Here is a 22,267-nt window from a genome sequence, read left to right as displayed (position 1 = left end):
AGCTGGAGGGCTCCTGGGGGAAGAACCTCGATGTGGGTTTTGAGAGCTGAGTAGGAGTTTCTGAAAGCAGGAGAGAAGCTAGGTGTGGGAGGCAGGTGCAGGGGCCAGAGGCCAGCACCCATGTCTGGCAGACCCTGGTCCCCATTTCCCCCTCAGGCCCCGGCCAGCAGCATGGGTTATGTTCCTGGCCTCTGTCTATTGGGTTGCCATATGTCCAGGATGAGGGGACAACCTCAGGCCTAGGGGCTGGAGGAGCTGCAGGCCTCCTCCCACCTGGTCCCGTGGATGGGCTGTGCAGGGCTCTGTGTGACCCCTTCCACTGCTCTGCAGGTTGGCTGGCACAGCAGCTCAGTCGGGGTCTGGGCTTAAAGACTCTGAGTGCATTAAAGGCAGACACTGTGGTTTGAAATGTTTGTGCCGGAGTCTCCCCGACAGCTTGAGCCAAGCAAAGCTAATTGGTGCCTGGCAGGGGCCTCCCTGGTCTGGAGCATGGGACAGCTCCTGCACCCTCTACAGCAAGTGGACCTATCTCTGCATGTGTGACTCCCCTCTCTGAGCAGTGGGGGGAGGTAGCCAGTGGAGCTCCTGGTGGCAGCCAGACCTGGATTCTCCAAGCTGGCAAGAGAGGTGCCTGGAGCCCCAGTTAGTCATCTGCAGAGGGGCAGTGCTGGGAGGGGAATGGGGGCCACCCTAGGTGGTGGTGAGTGGCTGCTGTCTGATCACCCCTGTCTTAGCAACCATGTCCTATCCTACTCTTGCCCTGTCCCAGGGGCTCCCAGCTTGGGGGTGAGCCAGAACCAGCCAGGGTGGGGAGGGGCCCCAAGAGAGGGTACTATGGGCAGGGCCATGTTTGTCTACTAGGGTACCACATAATGGCCCTGGAAGTGGCCACACACATGGGTGTGTTAACCTGGTGATCCTGGGAGCTGATGTTCAGGAGCCCAGTGTGGCTAGGACCAGTCAGTCCTGGGCTTGTGGATGGTGCCTTCTCCCTGCATCCTCACATGGTCATCCCTCTGCACTCTGTGCAAGGACACCAGTCAACCTGGACTAGGGTCCTGTCCTTGTGGCCTTGATTTAACCTTTGTCACCTGTGCAAAGGTCCTCTATCGTGATGCAGTCATGTGCTGAGAATTGGGGTTCTACTTAGGAATCCAGGGGATACAAATGAGCCCGTAACAGAAGGCCACTGAGCCTGAGGGGAGGAAGCCATCGCTATGGTCTGAATGCTTCTGTCCCCAGATCAGACAGTGAAATCCTATCCCTAATGTGGTGATTTTAGGAGGCTGGCCCTTGGGAGAGGTCTGGATTCGTGAGGCCATGAGGCACCTGAGGATGGGATCAGCGCCCCGAGACAAGGCCTCCAGAGAGACCCTCTGGGCTTGTCTGCCCCCAGTGGACACAGGGGAAGTTGTTCCCTTGCAGCTGCTGTGGCCCTCTGGAACCCATCCTGGCCAGCACTCAATCGCAGACTTCTGACCTCAAGATTAAGGCATAACATTGAGGTTTGCAGCCTGTGGCCCCTGCTGCAGCGGCCGTCCCTGTCCTACCCTGCATGAGGGGCCAGCACCTAGCACACTTTCATGTTGTTCTCATATCTGGGCAGAAAATGACCTTGCTCCTGAGACAGGTGTGTAGGACTAGGAGCCACGTGTGGTCAGCCTGGTCCCTGCACACTGACCAGAGCATGGCTTGAGCAGGACCCGTAGTCCTGAGCTTTTAGCAGGCTCCTGGGACAGGGATGAGGACATGGCGGTAGCCATGTGTAAATGTCAGACCCAGGTTGAGGCTGGGCAGCAGGGCACCTGGCTTTATAGGGATAGCAGCCCCCGGGAACCAAAGTTCATCTAGATTTACTTTGAAATTGGACTTTCCAAGGGTCTGGGCTATTCTTTTAAATAAATGTCACTGCTATTAATAATGCAGCTGGTGGAGAGAGGGCAGGGCCAAGGCCAGATGCCACTTCAGCCTTTGTAGTGAGTGGCCTTCGGGCTCCAGAGGCAGGCATGAGGAGGGCAGCAGGGCAGCCACTGTCAGAGTGCAGGGCCACCCAGGTGCTGGGGTAGACAGCTTGGGTGCAGGGCCTCCCAATGGCCTTGGAAGAGGCACATAGGGGTGATGGGCGGCCCCACCAGCTTTGTACTTGCGTGACCCTGGGCCTCTCTTCACCTGTGAATTGGGAATGTCCAGCAGTCCTTTAAGCAAGCAGATGAGGCTTAATAGTGGCCAGATCTGAGCCCAGGGTGGTGGATGGAGAGAGTGAGGGGCTCCCAGGGACCACTGTGCTGGGCAGGGAAGCCAGAGAAGGTGAGTCATGGCCAGTGTCCTGTTGTCTTGTAGTTTCTGTGTCCTAGCAGCCACTTAGGAGGGGGAGCATCAGCCTCACTCCCAGTGCCTGGGACTTTTCTAGAAAGTCCCAGACACTGCTCTCTGTGGTTAGACCCTTCACAGGGCTTGGGTTCTAAAGCCCTTGGTCCACCACACGCTGGGCTGGCCTGGGCCTCAGTGAACAGCCCTCAGGACAGCAGGCCAGGAAAAACAGTCCCACCCAGTGGGGTTGCCACTGTGTCCTGGGGCCTCCTGTGAGGTGCTGGCTATGATGGCAAGTGAGTGATCAGTGGGCACCAGCCATGGCGGCCTGGACTAGACCTGGTGGGACCAGCGGGGCTCAGCCATCCCCGTGCACTGCTCGCCAGCCTGGGGATGCCTGCCCTGTCCCTAGCACCTGGAGTCACAGGGAGGGTTCTTGGGGCTCTGTGTGGGGAGCTTGGCTGGGGCCCCTGGACAAGGTCAGTCTGCATTTGTCTGAGGGTGGGGGCGGAAAGCCTGGAGGGTGTTCCTTCTAAGCTGTGGGAGAGTGGGGTCTGTGCCACCAGCCGCTGTCTTTTTCAGACACAGCCTGGTTGCCTGGCAGCGCCTGCTGTAGGGTTCCTGGCTTCCTCTGGATGCTGGACACCAGCAGACAGACACCTCCTTGTGACTTTCTGTGTGCCCATGTGGCAGGGTGAGCAGCTCCCTAGGTGCACATGCATGCGTCACATGAGCTGGGTTTTCACACCAGTGAGACTTTGGTCTCACCAGCAATGTGCAGAGACAAGAGGCACATGGTCACGGGAGTTGAGGAAGGATTTGGTGGGCCAGGCCTGGCAGGGGCCCAGCCACCCCCTGCTGCCCAGCCTGAGGCACAGACCAGATCTCTGGACCCTCAGCGTGGATACAGGGCAGTGGCCATTGAGGACATGAGAGGGGCTTGCTCTTAGGAGCAGGGCCAACAGCAGCTCCTCACTGGCCTTGTCTTTCTGGGTGTGGAGTTCTCTCTGCTGCTGGGTGCAGTGGAGTTGGGAGAGGGGCCTGGACCAGTCTGGTCAGGCAGGGCTGGCAGGGCTGGCAAAGCTGCAGATCGGAGAGATGGGAGTGTAGTGATGGGCAGATGGGCCCTGCACAACCCCCCGCCCACCCCCTGGATGGACCGTGAGAGATGGGGACCCCCCTCAGCCTCCAGACTCCTCTGGCTCTGATGTGTTGGACAGCCAACAACCCTCAAAGGGCCCAAACAGGTCGGCTCTGAGTCCTGTGGGCCAGCCCTGCCCTGGGTGCCCTGGGCCAGCACCCCTGTATCCCTGGCTGCCAGCCTGCTGGGGTCGGATGTGGCTTGGTGCTGCGTGCAGACAGGTCCACCTGGTTCTCCTGCAGCAAGGAGCCTCAGCGTGAGCCCTGCTGGCTGCCCGGCCGACCTGAGGTGCAGCAGGCTCTGGCGCTCAGGCCACGTTCCCATGGAAGGAGCATCCAGTCCCCTGGGGTCGCTAATTTGGGCCGCAGGCAGCTGTGCAGTGGTGCTTGGGCAGTTATTTCTGGCCCAGAGAATTCCAGCAAAGCAGGCCCTGAGCCTTCCTTGCAGGCAGACGGTCATCTTCCCCAGGGCCCCCCAGCTCTATTCCCACTGCCCCCCCCTTTCCTTCCACAGCCTGGAGTGTGTGCAGAGCCCCCCTACAGGGGACCTAGATGGGCAGGGCCTGACTAGGAAGTTGTCCCCGATGATGCTGGCCTCTCCTGCCTTCTGCTCCCAGGGCAAAGCCAGCCTGGGGGAGGGGGTCTCTAACTAGGGACAGCTCCCAAGCCCGGTGTACCTAGAGGGCTGAACCAGAGCCATATTAGTGGGATCAACCTGGAGGGTCTGGAAATGAGGGAGAGAAACAGGCTGGGGCTGGCTCCACTTCCAGGAATGCCCTGGGCCTGTAGGTCTGTTCTTTGGTGTTGCCACATGCATGCTGCCACCAAGTGGGCTGGCAGGGCCTGGATGTGGCGCCTCTGCCAGTACAGTCTGCCTTCCTGCGCAACGAGACCTGGTCCTCTGCCAGTCCTCTGACCTGAGAGGTGGGCTTGGGTGTGTCCACAGGGGGTGTGCCTTGAACATCCTGAGTCAAGCTCTGTTAGGAGCTGAGGAGAGACGGGCACTTGTCCTAATCAGCACACTTTTGTTAGAGGAGCCACAGGTCCCGTAGTGTCCCAGCAGATCTTCCCGTTGGTCCCCAATGATGGGGATGGGGCCAGAGGTGCTGCCACCCGGCCGTTCTGAGGCCTGGAGGGTGTGTGTGCACATGGGTGGGGCTGTGCGGCACTGCTCCACTGGTGCTGGGCCCTTGGCTAGAATCGGGGCATCCAGTCCCCTGCTCCCAAGGCATACGGACATGTGCTCCAGCCCGGGTGAGAACAGTGTGGCCTGGTTAGCTTGGCAGTTCTGCCAGTGGGGACCAGGGCATCTGCTGTGCTGTTCAGGCCACAGCAGTCTCGAGGCCTTGGCCTCCTGGGTGCCACCTCAGGCGAAGGCCCCGAGGCTTGAGGCTGCTGGCACAGGGAGAAGCTGAGGAAGAGAGTGTCCTGGCAGCTGGAGCCCACCACTCAGAGTGGTCTCCTGGGCCCAGGGCCACAGTGGGGAGGGGCTCCTGCACCCTGGCCTCAGTGGAAGGCATGCTGCCCTGTGGACTGCCCAGTCGTCTCCCCCCCCCCCCCCCCCCCCCCCCCCCGTTTCCCCTGTGTGACCCTGAGCGGCTGGAGAGCAAACAGCTCCATGTTTGGCCGGTTTTGGCTGCTCCCTGGCTCCCAGCCCCAGCCGGATGGAGCTGAGCGTCATGCAGCCCAGCTCTCAGGCCACACTGCAGGGGCCAGGCCACAGGGGAAGAGGGCCTAGGGTCTCCCAGAATGGACAGGCCAAGGGCCAGGATGGGGACAGAGGCTGGGAGAGCTCAGTGTCCCGGGGACCCCCAGTCCCTAGACAGAGGTGGTGAATTGGCAGGGACACCCCACCCTGGCTCACTCCAGCATTGCCCCATGGGCAAGTCTGGAACCTATATCATACCCTTCTTGTTACGGGTATGCCCACCACCTCTGTGATGGGGGGCAGGCTGAGCCCCAAGCCCAGGGCCCACCCTCAGTGCCCTTGGAAGCTGAGCAGCCCCAGGCAGCTGGGCCTTCCTGTCACAGCCTCTGGACACCTTGACCTCCTGGCTGATGGAGTGGGCATGAGGGAGGCCTGGGCCCTGCCCCAGCCAGCCCTGCTATACCATCTCGGGGCTGCTAGCCCTGGAGAAGGAAGGGGTTGGGTGGGGGTGGTCAGCATGGATCTGCAGAGGTGAGTCTGCTTCCAGGAAGCTGGGAACCAGGTCAGACAAGGACAGCACTCTGTCCCCCAGGTTGGGGACAGTGGGAACCTGGGGCTGCCAGCTGACCCCATGCTCCCTGTGCAGAATCAGTGTGGGGGCGCATCTGCCTCCTGACCCCATAGTGCCATGTCATTTCCAACTGCCTGTCCCAGTCCCCTCCCAGCAGCCCACCCCTTCACCAAACAGATGGAGCCTTCTTACGTACCCTGCAATGCCCAGATCCCAGCTGTGGGCCCCAGCACTGGGCAGGGTGGCTGGGCTGCACCTGGTCACAACTGTCACCATGGCAATAGCCTCTGTAGGGAAGACTTCTTTTCATCAGTGAGTCCTAGGAGTGGCCCTGCCCTGTCCAAGAGGCCCTGGAGGCCGAGGACAGGTGCCCACGGGGCTGCCAGGGTCACAGAGCCAGCTCTGAGAGTTCCCCGGGTGCCATCCTGTCCTATAGGTTTAGGGTTTCCACCACCTCCCCCTTGAGGCTGGGTATGTGGCAGGGCAGAAGGTCTCATGGGTCAGGCATGGGATTTGTCTGGGTCTGGGGGGTACTTTGTGCAGGTCTTGAGGTAGGATGGCCATCATGGCCTGGCAAGTTCACTGCAAGGTCCCTGCCTGTAGTGGCTCAAGCACCCCGTCGGCTGTCACCCTGGGTGGTACCCACAGGGACGTGTGGCCAGTCTGCCAGCCTGGGGCTCTTTCCAGGGGTCTCAGGCATCCCACAGGTGGAGATTCTGCTCCATCCTGCACATTTCCAGATGTGCCAGCCCCTTCCAGGAGGATGTCCACCTTCACAGGCCAGTCCCTGACCAGTGTTCCCTCCTGCTCTGCCCCACTTTTTCCCAGAGCCTCCTGATCAGGGTGGCCACTGGAGACCCCAGCATTGGCTCCACCAAGTGCCAGCACTGATGGAGGCCTCCCTGGTCATTTGCTCAGACCCTCCATGATGACCTCAGGCTTGCTGGGGAGGGCCATCCTGTGGGCTGAGAGATCACTACAGGAAGAGTGAAAGGTCAGTCCCTGCAGCAGCCAGGGCTAGGTGGGAGAGATATGGCTTCACTGAGGCTAGGCCACAGAGGGCTGTGGTTTGGACTTTGTGCCCAGGGCACTAGGGAGTCTCAGCAGAGTTTTGAGCAGGGGAGTGCCTTGGTCAGCTTTTTGAGAGGCAGATGTCTGGAGGCAGCAAGTATAGGGCAGGAAGGGGCATGGTAGGAGCCAGGGCAGAGCTGGGCCTTCTGGAGGGCTATCTCTGGGACACAGTGGTCAGTGGACATACAGTGTAGCGTGGTCTCTCTGCCTCAAGTAGATGGAGCTGGGGACAGGACCCTGGGTCTTAAGGAGTGAAGCTGAGGTCTGGGGGACTGATTAGCTGCTGGCATGGACGTGTGGGAATCAGTTCTCAGGCTGGAATGGGTATGAGGGGACGATGGAGGTCAGAGCATCTGTCCCCGACACTGTCCAGACAGCCCACAAGTGGGCAGAGTGCTGTGCATGTCCTGGTACGTCCCAAAGGGGCTGCTTCCATTTCATTCCTGGGGACCCCCACATTGGCAAGCTTCCTGACCTTGCAGAGTGTGCCTTAACTACTAATCCAGTCAGCCAACAAGGGGGTCTGGGGACGGTCACACTCAGATGCCTGGGCAGGTGCATTGGCCCGAGGCTATATTGCTGCTTCATACGGGTGGCCACCTGGCTGGGGCAGGAGAGTTGGCCTGGCCTCCATGCAGGGAATGCTGTGGAGAGCTGAACACTGGCCTCACAGGATGCAGAGAGGCTCACACAGAACTCTTTAGCCAACTTCTGCCCAGAGGGACCTCTAGTCCTCCAGGTCAGGGTTAGTTCCAACTCCTGGAGGCTTCCAGCTTGCTCCTTGGGTGGGGCCCTGCCCAGGCAGGGGGACCCTGGGGCCCTGGGACCCTGACCCACCAGGAAATAGGCGTGGCTCCTGAGGCAGGGTTATCAGGCTGGAAGCCCAGCCTGGTGCTCCTCTGCACAAGGCCTAGCTTCCCCTGCTGAGGCTTAGCCCCCAGCCCAGGCTCATCAGCTGGCCCCTGTGCTGGCTCTCCTGGTGGGTGCCTGGGGGGGCTTGCGGGGGTGTGGTGGGGCAAGTTGACCCCTCTGCGTGGCTGTGCCTGCCAGAGCTGTCCTTCAAGGGAAGCAGCCAACCCCGTGTGTGATGGTGGTAGGCGTGGTGCATACCACAGGACGAGTTAAAGTGAGCTCTACATGACATTGGTGTACTTCCCGTGCTGGGCCTGCGCTCTCCCTCTGCCTTGGCTGCACGTCGCAGGGGCGGGTTCCAGGTGGTCTGTGGCAGAGCAGGCGTGGGCTTGGCCCTTGGCCCCTCATGTGGATGGCCTATGTGGTCCCTCTACTCATCTGTTGATGGGCATTCAAGCTGTTTCCGCCTATGGCTGTTGCAGTGGGTGCGTGGATGTGCGTCCGTGGAGGATGCCAAGTTCTGACCTGGCCTCAGGGTGCGCCCAGGAATGGCCTGCTGGTCCTGTGGAGCCCTGCCTTAGCCAATTTGAGGAACTGCCAGACTGTGGTCACTCCTCCCAGCTCTGCAGATCAGGTTTGCCATGTCCTGGGTGGTCCTGGGGTCTAGATGGGTGGGGCGGTGGAGCTGCTATGGGCTGGAGCCTTCCTGAGGGGTCCTTGCCTCGTCTCTGGTATCCACACACCAGGCCCAGAGAAGAGGCTATTTTATCTGTTGCCGTGGTGTGTAGTGAAGGACTGAAAACCCGTGGACTCCCTTGGCCTGGTGAGCATGGCCAGGTACTTCCCGTCTGGAGGACAGGGGCCTCTGCTGGACCAGGCCAAGGTCTCTGCTGACAGTGACATCTACTGGCCAGAACCCCTTTGTATCTTGTGTTTTTTTTTAATTTATTTTTTAGTTGTAGTTGGACACAATACCTTTATTTTATTTATTTATATGTGGTGCTGAGGATCGAACCCAGGGCCTTGCATGTGCTAGGCGAGCATTCTACCGCTGAGCCACAATCCCAGCCCCCCCACCCTTTGTATCTTGTGGTCACTGAGCCAGGGCAGAACAGGAGTAGAGAAGAGAGTCAGCGTTGGGCTCTGCCAGTGTCCTCTGCCCCGCCTGTTCTCCTCCAGGGAACTGCTTGGGTATGCCTGGTTCCCCAGCACCCTGGCTCCTGCTGGGGCCGGGCTGTTTCTTCCGAGGTCGGGCTTTCTCCATGAATAAACATGCCTTTCTTCTTGAGCAAATTGGAAAAGTAAGGCTGAGTGCTTCTGAGAACCAGGGCGGGCGGGGCAGTGGCCAGCACAGCATGTGGGCTCCAGAAGCAGCAGGCCCTATCTGCAGAGCAGGCAGGGAGGGCTTCCCCAGCTAAGAGTCCACTGGAGAACAGAACGCACACCACACACGGGAGGGCAGCCTCACCCCAGCTCCCCCTACTCCTATAGGCCCCGCTTCCTGCCCAGGCCAGGACGCAGGCCAGGCTGTTGTGGATTTGGCCTAATGGAGCTTAGCTGCCTGAGCAGATTGCTCTGGGGGCTGCGGGTGGGGCTGAGGCTGCTAGATGCCTCCTAATCCTTCCAGCAGCAGAGTGTAGCCGTGTCTGTCTGACTTCCATGATGCAGCCCGGCAGGGTCCCTGCCTGGGATTCCCAGGGGTGCTTGTCCTGCTTGGGGGTCACTCTGACCATGGGGCAGGACAGCAGCCATGCTTGGAGCCCCATATCACTGGCCCAGTTAGTGTGGCTGCATTTTCTGTTGTTCCAAGGACAAGCTGCAACCAGCTTGGGGCTCTGGGGCCTTGCTGGTCCCTCCCAGTGAGGGACAACAGCACCCCTGTCTCTGCCCTTCTACGACAGGAAAGTGCCCAGTGGAGGGTCGAAGCCTACAACAGGGTTCAAGGCTCTGCATCAATCCCAGTGTCTGGAATATGGTGTTGATATTGCTCAGAGAGTGCTTGTCATCAACATGACAAGACCTGATGTGTCACTTAGATAGGGTGGGGGCAGGTGGGGACCCTAAGCACCAGGTCTAGGACTGTGCTGAGCCATATATCAACAGGGAAGGTGGCTTCTGCTCAGCAGAAGGGTGTGGAATCTGGCCTCTCCCTCCCTAGGCAGTGCCTTGGGCTCCTGGGCTGGATCCAGGGTGGCAAACAGCCATGACCACACTTCTCAAGTCCCCCAAGGGAGGGGCAGATTGAAGTGTGGTTTCAGGAAGAGCTGCATGGCTCCAGCTGGCTGGGTAGCCCCCTGTGCCTTGCCTTCCCCAGCCCAGCACTCCTGGGCTGACCCCAGGTGGAGTGACCACTTCAGCACCACGGACAGCGTCTGCCACCACCTCATATCCCTGCTCTCCTCCCTGCTGGTGAGGCCACATCTGGGGAGTCTGTCTGGGGTGCTTTGGAGTCCAGCTCCTTGGAAAGTGCCCAGCTGTGGCCTGAGAGGCGAGAGAGTGCTGGCGTTGTGGGCTGGCAGTCCTAGTGGAAAGAGGGATGGCCTTTCCTGTCCCAGAAAGGAGGCTTGGGGAGTGCCTTTGTTCCAGGACCCTCTGCAGCAGGAGGCCTGAGGGTCTGAGGACAGGAGCCATGTCCTGAAGCCCCAGGCAGGACCTTTTCCCAGCTGGGTACTGGCTCTGAGCCCCTGAGAGAGGAGAGGGAGCAGGGGGTCTGGGGATGCACATTTGGAGCAAGCGGCCCACAGAGTGGGCACTTCCCAGGAGTCCCCATGCACAGGACCTGCTGCTCAAGGGACCTGCGGGGATGGGACCTAGTCCCCCTTTCCAAGCCCCTCTCTGGGCTTCTCAGTTCCTTACTCCTTGTGGCCCAGGGCCTAGGGCTAAGGGAACCCTCACAGGACAGACTGCTTTATTCTGCCAGTCTGAATAAGTCCCACATCTCCACCCTGCTGAGTCCCCGGTTGCTCCTCCAGCAACAGGCCCTGGGCAGCACAGATACCTGTCCACACATTGGCCTGGCTTTCTCTGCCCCGCAGTGGAAATTGGTTCTGATTTGTAGAAATTGGTTCAAAACCTACAGAATTTTAATTAAGACCCAGAAAATCCATCTGTGTAATTAAGCCACTGGAAGTCACTGGGCTCTGTGTGATGTGACTGGTTGATGCCGCCTGTCCTCAGTGTGATCAAGGGTGGTGTGACACACAAGGACTGTCCTCACAGGACAGGAAGTGGACCATGTGCACCTGGCTGCCCTGCCCAGGGGAGGTCCTGACACCCCTGTGCACAGTCCTAGGAGCTTCTTTGACCCTCTGGTCACTCCCAGTGGCCCTTGCTCACATACAGGTAGGCACAGGGAGGGTAGCCTATGAGCCTGGGGTGCCCTCTGCAGCAGCTCCTGATGGTGCTGGGTCTAAATGTGGGTGTAAGGGGATGGGGAGGACCTGCCTCTGGAGCCAGGACTTAGCTGGGCAGTCTGACATGTGGCTTCAGCCACCTGCCCCCTGCCTGAGGCTTGGCCATCTGTGCGACAGCAAGGGCACTCCTGCCAGTACTGCAGTCCTGCCCGTGGGTGCACCCTTCCTGGTGCAATTCCACCTACTACTTCAGGAAGCCACTGTCCCCACCAAGCCACTGACATGGGCCCCGTGCAGCTGGGGCAGAGTACCCAGGGAGGAGGGCAGGGCTGCCCTGGACTTTGAGGAAATTCCCTGGAGCCAGCGGCCCACAGAGTGGGCACTTCCCAGCTATGCTACCTGAGGCCTCTGTGGGGGAGGCTCCCAGGGTTCCCAGGGTCCAGTGGCCAGGAGGCAGCAGCTGATGAGGGCTAAGTCGGGGGGTTTGGCTGGCCAGGGGGCCATGGGACAATGACCTGTGAGGGGGCAGTGAAGTGAGGCCAGGGGGCAGTGACCCACAAGGGAAGCCCAGGGATGCTGAGGCTCAGAGGCTAGTGGCTACCTGCCAGGAGACATGAAGCCAGGCTGAATCTGGAGCCTGGCCTGGCTGTGAGGGTGGATGCCCAACCCCTGTGGCTGGGGTCGGTATTGGGGAGGTGGGGCTGCAGGCGAGACCTGGCTTTCCCACTGTGTCCTACAGGTGGTCTTTTAGAAAGCTACTCTAGGTCCGGGTCTCCCATGGGAACTCCCTGCTAGCTGGCTCTCTAGTGGTCGCGGCCCTGGGTGGGGGCACAGGGAAAGCCACCAAAGTTGAATGGGCCAGGCCTGGGGTGGGAGTTCCCCTACCCTGGGTCCTTCTGGCTGTGGGCCACCCTGCCTGTGGCCCCCCACAGCCCGGCCACTGTGGAGGTTGGCCAGGCTCTGGAAACCCTGGGAGCCTCCCCCACAGAGGCCTCAGGTAGCATAGCTGGCTGGCCACGGGGTCCCTGTCCAAAGAGTTCCTGAGGAGTCAACCAGGAGGCAAGGCAGCAGCAGCAGCAGATTCTCCCCAGAACTATGGACTCCAGAGCCAGGGCGCCACCTGGTGGCCCCTTCTGGAATGGACAAGCATTCTGGTGCCAAGTGGCCAGGGTGGCCCTCCCGTGCTGGGGACATGGGGGTCCAGGGTATGCCAGGCTGGCCTGCCGGTGGGCAGGGGGGCTATTCACTGCATGTGGTCCTTAACACCAGCACGTGGTTCGAGCACGTCAGCATGCTGGTCATCATGCTCAACTGTGTGACCCTGGGCATGTTCCGGCCCTGTGAGGACCTGGAGTGCCGCTCCGAGCGCTGCAGCATCCTGGAGGTGGGCAGGCAGCGGGTAGGGGGGCGGGCCCTCAGGGGCCAGCCCGGCCTGACCTCTGCTCCCACCAGGCCTTCGATGACTTCATCTTCGCCTTCTTCGCTGTGGAGATGGTGATCAAGATGGTGGCCCTGGGGCTGTTTGGGCAGAAGTGCTACCTGGGCGACACGTGGAACAGGCTGGACTTCTTCATCGTCATGGCAGGGTAGGTGGCCGCAGCCACGGGGCTGGCTGGTACCGGGTTCCCCGGGTGGCAGCCAGGGACAGGAGAGGTGGGTGGCCCGGGTCATGGGCCTCAGGGCCCAGCCTGGCTGGATGCAGGACCAGTGGCCTGCCTGACAACCTCGGGCCTCCTGCTTCCCCAGTATGATGGAGTACTCCCTGGACGGACACAACGTGAGCCTCTCTGCCATCCGTACGGTGCGCGTGCTGCGGCCCCTCCGCGCCATCAACCGCGTGCCCAGTAAGTGACAGGCCCCACCCAGGGCAGGAGGCAGCCCTGCCTGTCCTGCTGCCCACCCCATGGAGTCCTCCTGGGGTTCCCTTGGACACAGCCTGGGGGGTGAATCTCCAGGGCTCTCTAATCCCACTTAGGCCCTGGCACTGGGAGCTGGAGGGCCACCCTGATGCTTGTCTGGGCCCCGAGGACTTGCCTCCTTTTGGGGGAGATCCACGCTAGGACATGATGGGCAGGCAGGTTCACATGGTCCTGGTCCCAGCACTGAATGGCAGGGGCTACTGTACTCTCTAGGGCATGACTGGAGTTGGTGGCCCCAGCAAGGGTACGCCTGCCCTAGGAGGGTGTGACAGTGGTGGTAGGGGACAACACCTCTAGATAACCAAGGTCACCAGGACCCACCAAAGGACACGTGGCTTAGGGTTGTGCCTTAATTCCCATGGGTCAGGCTTCTACCAACTTGCCTGCTCTAACCTCCAGGATCAGATAGGACTCCAGTGCTGTGTGGTATTGGGCAAGTTACTGAACCTCTCAGAGCCCCTCTTAATCACTGTAATTGTGGAGAAAGTGAACCTCTCCAGGTGGCAAGGTGAGGGATGCAGGTGTGACTCCTCACATGCTGCACAGCATTCTCTACATGCTCAGTCCACTCAATAGGGCCAGCAGCTCCTCCCCAGGCCACCCTGTGGGAGCAGTTGAATGACCCAGCTCAGTCCACAGATGGCTTCTGCTGCTCAAGTGCCTTTGCACCTGTCCCACAGGGTGACTCTGCACACAGGACCGTGTGCTCCTCATAACAATTCCCAGGACATGTTAAAGACTGTATTCCACTATCTGCCCTAGGTCCACTCTGACCCCTGGGTAATGTGTGAACTTTGAGCCAGTTGCTGGCCAGAGTACAGCCCACTGTGTCTGTCCACTGTGACTCTGTTCCTTTCCCTGTTTTTGAGACTTTAGTGTCCCTCCTGGCTTGGACTCCCCCAAGACCCAGGGCCCATTCTGCCATTGCCCCCTGCACCTGGGCCTCCATGACACCTTGACACCTCTCCCCATGCCCAACCATATGGCCCAGGGCTCTACCTGCAGCCTCAGCATGGCCCTGCTTATACCTTGAGGAACAGGGCACTGCCCCTCCTGAGGACCTATCAAGGGACCCTGGGGCCTGGGCTGGCCCTCCTCCTGGTGCCCTGGGTTCATGTGGCCTAGGGCTTCTGGCCTGCCTCCAGAAGCTGTGCCTGTCCCCCGTGCCCCTCAATGAGGGGCTCTGAGGCTGTGCTGTAGCACGATTCCTACTGGGAATAGCCAGAGCTCCTCCTGCTTGGAGCCGAAGAGGCAGCCCTGTGCCTGAGGTACCATGCTCACACAGACCCAGAGGTGTGCAGTCAGCCCATGTGGCCGGGACCCTGCCATCCAAAGGGAGCAGGAACTGGCCAGCTCTCACCCATGGGGAGCTGCGGCCTGCTCCCCTCTGGTGTGGCTGTGACCCAGGAGTGTCCCTTGGGGCCTGCAGTAGGTCAGGTGGGGAACACCAGTCACCATGGGACTAGCACAGCTACCCAGAGTGCGCACATGAGCACACTTGACACAGCGGGAATTAGGCCATCTGTGAACAGTAGCAAAGCTCAGGCAGGGCCGGGGCCCAGGGACCCTCTAGGAGGACTCTGCTGAGCTGACCAGCAGCCCTGCCTCCTGCAGGCATGAGGATCCTGGTCACCCTGTTGCTGGACACGCTGCCCATGCTCGGGAATGTCCTCCTGCTCTGCTTCTTCGTCTTCTTCATCTTTGGCATTGTTGGTGTCCAGCTCTGGGCCGGCCTGCTGCGGAACCGCTGCTTCCTGGACAGCACCTTCGTCAGGTGTGCAGGCCCTGCCTCCAGTGTGAGGCCCCACCCTCCCAGCAGGCCTGCTCACAGTGGCTCCTCCCACCCAGCAGGCCCCGCCTCTGTTGTCTCCTCCCACCCAGCAGGCCACACCCCCAATGCAAGGCCCTGCACCCAGCAGGCCAGAGGCTGGGAGTTGCTCCCTACCTGGAGGCCCCCTAGGTTGAACCAAAGTCCTGGCTTTGGGTTTCTCTCTTTGTTTTTCTGCCTGGGTTTGTTTCTTCTCCCTGTTCCTGTGCATTCCCAACATGACATGGGAGTGCTGGTAGAGAGGCCCTGCAGGGGCTGAGCTCCCACTTACTTGTGGGTCACCCAGCCCTGCTCTCCTAGACCCCTGCAACTTCTCTGGTGAGCCTGACCTCGAGGGCTTCCCCCGGCTTGTCCTGGAGTGCCCAGCCCTGCTCAGGATGGGCACAGCAGCTTTCCCATGCCCCAGGGGAGCTTGCTGCATCTGGGGTGTGAAGTATTTGTCATTAGAAGTCTGCAGTTCAGGAGGCCTGACTGGAGGAGCAGCCAGCTCCATCCTGCCTCCTCCTTGTCTCCTCCTGAAGGACAGTCCCCCACAGATGCCACTATCTGCTTCTGACCCCTTATTGCCCTTCATAGTGGTCTGGGAGACCCTAGGGAGGTCTGGCAGGAAGAGAGGAAGGACCCACGAGGAAGTTCCAGTGGCCCCCAGAGTGGTTGAGATTCCCTGGCCCACCTTCCAGGCCTGTCCATCAGGGGGAGGAGGGCATCAGGACAGCCCAGGGCCTCTGGAGCTATGTCAGGTGGGCTCATGGGTTCCCTAGCAAGATCCTGACCATGCCCACATCAGTGCCAATGGATGGGGTCTGCCTTTGCCCTGGGTGCTCACCGCACTGGCTCTTGCCCTACATTCTCTCTCCTGGGGGCAGGAGTGGGAGTCCCAGTGGGGCGGTCATATCCTGAGCCCCCTTCCCAAGGGAGCACAGTGGGCTTCAGGCTCAGTGAGACCCAGGCACCGACCCAGCTGGGCTCTGGCCCCACTGCCCTGCAGGAACAACAACCTGACCTTCCTACGGCCGTACTACCAGACGGAGGAGGGCGAGGAGAACCCCTTTATCTGCTCCTCACGCCGTGACAACGGCATGCAGAAGTGCTCCCACATCCCCGGCCGCCGGGAGTTGCGCATGCAGTGCACATTGGGCTGGGAGGCCTACGTGCAGTCCCAGGCTGCGGGGGCCAGCCATAACGCCTGCATCAACTGGAACCAGTACTACAACGTGTGCCGCTCAGGGGACCTCAACCCCCACAACGGCGCCATCAACTTCGACAACATCGGCTACGCTTGGATAGCCATTTTCCAGGTGGGCACTGAGGGTGTGGCCAGGGCCCTGGAAGGGCCATGAGGAGGGCATGGTGTTGACTGCTGGCCAGGGAGCTGGAGTAGGCATGGGCCAGGGTGCAGCTGCCTCCCTCCCCAGGTGATCACGCTGGAGGGCTGGGTGGACATCATGTACTACGTCATGGACGCCCACTCCTTCTACAATTTCATCTACTTCATCCTGCTCATCATTGTGAGTGTGGGCTGGGGAGTGGTGGGGGTACAGGGTGGTCCTGCGTCCTGCCCTACCCCTAAGGGGAGGGTGTAGCTTGTGCCCTGGGAGTGGTGGTCACTCCCACCCTGCCGCAGGTGGGCTCCTTCTTCATGATCAACCTGTGCCTGGTGGTGATCGCCACGCAGTTCTCGGAGACCAAGCAGCGGGAGAACCAGCTGATGCGTGAGCAGCGTGCCCGCTACCTGTCCAACGACAGCACACTGGCCAGCTTCTCAGAGCCAGGCAGCTGCTACGAGGAGCTGCTCAAGTACGTGGGCCACGTCATCCGCAAGGTCAAGCGCCGCGGCTTGCGCCTCTATGCACGCTGGCAGAGCCGTTGGCGCAAGAAGGTAGACCCCAGCAGCAGCCTGCAGGGCCAGGGCCCCGGGCAGCGGCAGCGCCGGGCAGGCAGGTGCGCAGCCTCCGTGCACCACCTGGTATACCACCACCACCACCACCACCACCACCACTACCACTTCAGCCATGGCAGCCCGCGCAGGCCCACTCCTGAACCAGGCACCCGCGACACTAGGCTGGTGCCCGCCGGCACGCCACGCTCGCCGCCCTCCCTGGGCCATAGGCCTCCTGACTCTGAGTCTGTGCACAGCATTTACCACGCCGGCTGCCACGTGGAGGGGCCGCAGGAGAGGGCCCGGGTCGCACACACTGCAGCTACCACTGCCGCCAGCCTCAAGCTGGCCTCGGGGCTGGGCACCATGAACTACCCTACTATCCTGCCTTCAGGCCTGGTTGGCAACAAAAGCAGCACCAGCCCCGGGCCCAAGGGCCAGCGGGCCGTGCCCCCAAGGACCATGGGGCACAGCCCCTTGAGCCTGGGTGGCCCTGGCCCCTACGAGAAGATGCAGCACGTGGTTGGGGAACATGGTAAGGACCCCAACACCACCCAGGGAGGAGGAGGGCACCTGGTAGCGCCCTGGGGTATGGCCTATGTACCCAGCACCTTGCCAGTCAGGGAGGAAGAGGGACCCCATCTCTCCATCCCACGTGAAGCCCCATTGACAGGCCCAAAGGAGCAGAGTCTTTGCCCTGAGATGGCACTCAGCTTGGCAAGGAAAGCCTGGCACACCTCCCACGCCCCTCCTGGTCCTGGGGGACTATGTGCCCACATCCATGGCCTGCCGTGGCCTGGGAGGACTTGTGGAGCCCCTAGTAGCTGGGAGCTGGTTCCTTTGCTGGTGGATAAACTGAGGCTTGGGCAGTGTGGGAGTAGAAATCAAGGTGCAGGGTCCCCAAGGATCAGGAGAGTATAGAGTCCCGCTTGGGACAGACAGCCCAAGGGGAAACATGGGGCTTCCCGGGGAGCAGGTCCCCTGCCTTCCTGGAGGCTGTGCCAGGGCCTATGTGGGACAGCAGGGGACATGTGCTCCAGCCCCTGTAAGGAGGATAGCGATGGAGGCCTTGCCTGCTCTGTGGGGGACGGTGACAGCTGGGAGGGCAACTGGCTGGGTGCGGCGCTGGTGCCACCGTGTGCCCTGATGTCAGCAAATGGAATCTTAGGTGTCCGTGGGCAGTGCAGCTGTAGAGGGGACAAACTTGCCCACCTCAAGTGTCCCCACCCCAATGTGTGACAGGAATGCCACCATTGGGGATGTGTGCACCCTGGTGTACACGTGTGTGCCTAGCTGTATTTGTGACTTCCCCAAGTGCACCTGTGTGTGTGCAAAAATGTGTGCAGGTGTACATGTGTCCCCAGGTTTGCATGTGTGTGAGAATGTGCCCAGGTGTACACATGAATGCCCCCATGTGCACGTGTGGGTGTACAAGTGTGTCCAGGTGTACAGTGACGGTCCCCAGGGACATCTGAGTGTGCAAGTGCGCACCCAGATTCGTGTGTGCCTGCAGATGCGTCTGCCCTATGTCTTTGGCTGCTGTCAGGGTGCCTCAGGTGGGTAGCTCACAGCAACAGAAACGTCTTCTGGGCTCTGGGAGGCCAGAAGCTGGCATTAACATGGTGGGCTGGAGGCCCAGGCACCACAGGCTGCTGGGGCTGGATGCTGGGTGGTGCCTCAGCCCCTGCCCGCTGCTGCACAGGACTCTCCCATGCGTGTTTTCCCTCTTCTGAGGATGCCAGTTGTCCAGGGCCCCCTCCGCTGTCTGCTCCAGGCCTCCTCAGAGGCCCCCTTCCCACATGAGGCCCCATCACAGCCTCTAGGATCAGGACAAGGGCGGTCTTTCTGGGGACCTGGTGCCCTGGGGTTGGCGCTCTGTGCAAATCTGACCCTGTCTGTGTCCCCACAGGACTGGGCCGGGCTTCCAGCCGCCTGTCAGGCCTGAGTGTGCCCTGCCCTCTGCCCAGCCCCCAGGTGGGCACACTCACCTGTGAACTTAAGAACTGCCCGTACTGTGCCAGCGCCCTGGAGGACCCTGAGCTTGAGTTCAGTGGTTCCGAGAGCGGGGACTCAGATGCCCATGGGGTCTATGAGTTCACACAGGACGTGCAACGCAGCGACCGCCGCGATCCCATGCAGCCACCCCCAGCAGCAGACACACCAGGCCAGGGCAGTGTGCAGTGCCGGTCACAACGGCGACCAGCCCCCGGCGGGCCAGGCTGGCCAGGCCGTCTCTGGGCCTCCTTCAGTGGCAAGCTGCGCCGCATCGTAGAGAGCAAGTACTTCAACCGTGGCATCATGGTGGCCATCCTGGTCAACACACTGAGCATGGGCGTCGAGTACCATGAGCAGGTGGGGCCCTCGGAGGAATGGGTGGGGTCAGAGCCAGGACATGGCCACTAGCAAGCCTCAGAGCCCTGCCTCCTTGAGGCTGCACCTCTTCAGGCCCCAAGGGTCCATGTGGTGGCCTCTGCAGCAAGGAGAGGTCTGCAAAGCCTCAATCCCTTGGGCAGTAAGAGTCAGCAGACGCTCCTGACTCCTCAGGCTAGGCCTCTGCTGAGTGGTGGACATGGACTTCTGGCTCCAGCCCAGAGGTTCTCCCAGTCAGGGTGGGAGCCAGGAGACCACCAGAAAACCCCCAGGTCAGGGCACCCAGAGGCACTAAGCCCAAGGATATCCAACCAGCCAGCCCTTCTCAGTGCTTTCTGGGAGAGGCAAATGGCCCAAACCCTGGCCATACCCGCAGGGGCCCTTGGTGGCTGCAGTAGCCCCCATGAAGTGACTCCTGGGCCCAGGAGGAGGGGTGCAGAGGGCACCGAGCACCCCTCACCTGCCTGGGCACCAGAGCCTCTTATACAGCTGACCCTTGCCCTCAGGACTGAGGCCACACCAGGTCCAGTAGGGCAGGTGTCCTCTCCTGAGGTCCAGGGCCAGCTCCTGTTGCTACTGTGCCAAATCCCCCTTAGCAGCCAGAGTGGTCTTCTCATCCTCTACCATCTGGGCATGTCCAGTTGCTGTTTCCCAGAGTCACTTGGGGAAGTGCAGCCGCTGTTGGCCTTAGGCAGGCCCCAGGCAGGGTGCCATCCCAGGAGGGTGGGGCCCTGGGCAGCACAGCCCTCAACTGGAGGAGCTTCTGTGCACACAGACGTGCGCACCCACTGCACGGTCACACATGCAAGGCTTGCCTGTATACACACATGCACAATTACACACAGGCCCCCACCCCAGCAGCGTGGCCTTGGGTTCTACGGGGGGGTGGACAGGCTACTGACTTGCTGCACCCAGCAGCCCCCAGCCCCACACCCAGCTCTGTTCCCTGTGGCCTGTGCCTGGGGGAGGGTTTGTGGAGGCCGGTGGCAGCCTGCACACTGAGCCGCAATTGCAGGAATGTTGGGTAGGTCCTGGGGAGCAGAGAGTTTGTGGTGGGCTAGGCAGGTCTGCTATCCACCTGGAGGGCACCCCTGGCGTGCTGTTTCTGTAGCTCACAAATGAGCAGTCTCTTGAGTGGCTACATAGCCCTCAGTCCCTTGGGCCCTTGATGCAGCCAAAGCTGCTTGTCCTTCAGTGCCCAGAAGGACACCACAGGAGGCCCTGACCCCCTTCCCTGCCTGCAGCCAGAGGAGCTGACCAATGCTCTGGAGATCAGCAACATTGTGTTCACCAGCATGTTTGCCTTGGAAATGCTGCTGAAGCTGCTGGCCTGTGGCCCACTGGGCTACATCCGGAACCCCTACAACATCTTTGACGGCATCATCGTGGTCATCAGGTGGGTGCGTGGCCACTCAGGCCAGGGGACCCGGGAAGCTCTGCTCTTAGGCAGAAGTCTTGAAATGCAGAGCATCATCCACAGGAAGGAGCTTGATGGTGGTGGCTCAGGTGGGCTGGGGCCCTGGTTACCTCAGGCTCTGGACAGTCCCCTCCCCACAGGCACGTGGGCCACACATTAGGGCAGCTGTATCTCGGTGGGTGTTTGGCATCTGGAGGAGCTGGTCCCTGCAGGCCAGTTTGGGTGCTCAGCAGCCCTCCATCCTGATGAGAAAGGGCAGCTGGGGCTACATCATGCTCACCTCTGGGCGTTTGCTGTAGCAAGCTTCAGCACTGAGTGGCAGGGGAATCTGAGGGTGACCTCGGCTCCCATAGAGGAAACAGACCTCAGGAGTGCAGGGGCAGGCAATTGGGAGCAGAGGAGCCAGGCCTGGCCACAGAGGTCAGGACAGGAGGCACGAGGCTGAGACACTTCTCTGACTTGCTGAGAGCCCAAGTCTCCTGGGAGCTCAGGAGCTGGGCAGCCTGCAGGTCCCATGGCCAGTCAGGCTGCTGAGCCCCTGGGCACCTCTGCAGCCCAGCCTGCTCCCAGATGTGTGATAGAGCAGAGGCCATCCTGCCTCCGGGAAGAGGGCCTCAGGTCGGGACAGCCACACTGATCCGCCACCTGGCACCCTGGCCTGCAGCGTCTGGGAGATCGTGGGGCAGGCAGATGGAGGCCTGTCCGTGCTGCGCACCTTCCGGCTTCTGCGGGTGCTGAAGCTAGTGCGCTTCCTGCCGGCGCTGCGGCGACAACTCGTGGTGCTCATGAAGACCATGGACAACGTGGCCACCTTCTGCATGCTGCTCATGCTCTTCATCTTCATCTTCAGGTGGGCACCGGCCTCCCCCAGGGCAGCTGAGCCATGCCTGTCCCCACCTGAGCCCTCAGGAGTCAGCTCGTCACCGCTGCCTGAATTCAGGCAGCATGACTAAGCACCTTCTGTGTGCTGGGTGCTAGGGTGCGGTTCACAGGTGGGGGTTGGAGGTAGAGCCTCCAGGCAGATGAGGTGGGGACTGTGGACCATGCAGACTCCTGGAGGGGTTGCTGAGTGCCTGCATGTGCCATCCTGGCCTGGGCACAGGGCTCAGGGAGGGTGGGCAGCACAGGCAGGCTGGTTCTTGTGGCGAAGCAGGGCTGAGACAGGTGTCCCAGGTCCTGGCCACTGCCCAGAGTCAGAGTGGCCTCCACAGTCCACCTTGGTTCTGGGTGTAGGTGCCTCCTAAGCCACAAGTGTGGGCCCAGGAGGGGGTCAGGCACTGGGGTGATGGAGGGTCCCTGCTCAGTGCACCCCGCTCCTGCCTTCAGCATCCTGGGCATGCACCTCTTTGGCTGCAAGTTCAGCCTGAAGACAGACACAGGAGACACTGTCCCTGACAGAAAGAACTTTGACTCCCTGCTTTGGGCCATCGTCACTGTGTTCCAGGTACACCCAGGGGCTTCTGAGTGGGAAGGATGGGCCGAGGGACCAGGGGTCTCGGGCTGATGCCAGGCCTGAGTCATGTCCCCCCAGATCCTGACGCAGGAGGACTGGAATGTGGTGCTGTACAATGGCATGGCCTCCACTTCCTCATGGGCCGCCCTCTACTTCGTGGCCCTGATGACCTTCGGCAACTACGTGCTCTTCAACCTGCTGGTGGCCATCCTGGTGGAAGGCTTCCAGGCAGAGGTGAGGGCCCGGGCACCCTCGGCAGGCGGTCTCAGGGCCCTTCTGCCCATGCCCTACCCCCTCACTGCAGCCTCCATGGCTGAGGGCCCACCGAGGGAGCCTCACGTCTGCCTTGTGCATGGCGGGTACAGGGTGATGCCACCAGATCCGACTCTGATGAGGACAAGACATCCACCCACTTTGAGGAGGATCTCGACAAGTTTAGGGTCCTGCCAGCCTCAG

The 22,267-nt window shown here is 61.0% G+C and overlaps 1 protein-coding gene across 5 annotated transcripts in view; it reads left to right on the top strand.

Annotated features, from left to right (window-relative positions):
• CACNA1H (calcium voltage-gated channel subunit alpha1 H) overlaps positions 1-22,267 on the top strand; it is a 53,769-nt gene that overhangs the window by 19,535 nt on the left and 11,967 nt on the right. For all 5 annotated transcript variants that reach the window (XM_081300009.1, XM_081300008.1, XM_081300007.1 and 2 more), the window contains exons 3-15: positions 12,218-12,329; positions 12,398-12,531; positions 12,692-12,789; positions 14,479-14,638; positions 15,681-15,990; positions 16,108-16,200; positions 16,317-17,106; positions 18,481-18,923; positions 20,186-20,337; positions 21,023-21,208; positions 21,685-21,802; positions 21,890-22,045; positions 22,177-22,267. In XM_081300009.1, the coding sequence (XP_081156135.1) occupies positions 12,218-12,329; positions 12,398-12,531; positions 12,692-12,789; positions 14,479-14,638; positions 15,681-15,990; positions 16,108-16,200; positions 16,317-17,106; positions 18,481-18,923; positions 20,186-20,337; positions 21,023-21,208; positions 21,685-21,802; positions 21,890-22,045; positions 22,177-22,267 (2,843 nt within the window). The remainder of the gene's footprint in view (positions 1-12,217; positions 12,330-12,397; positions 12,532-12,691; positions 12,790-14,478; positions 14,639-15,680; positions 15,991-16,107; positions 16,201-16,316; positions 17,107-18,480; positions 18,924-20,185; positions 20,338-21,022; positions 21,209-21,684; positions 21,803-21,889; positions 22,046-22,176) is intronic.

Source organism: Spermophilus citellus (genome assembly GCF_964194105.1).
Source record: "Spermophilus citellus genome assembly, chromosome: 6".
Lineage (NCBI taxonomy): Eukaryota > Metazoa > Chordata > Mammalia > Rodentia > Sciuridae > Spermophilus > Spermophilus citellus.
This window is presented reverse-complemented; position numbering and strand designations above follow the sequence as displayed.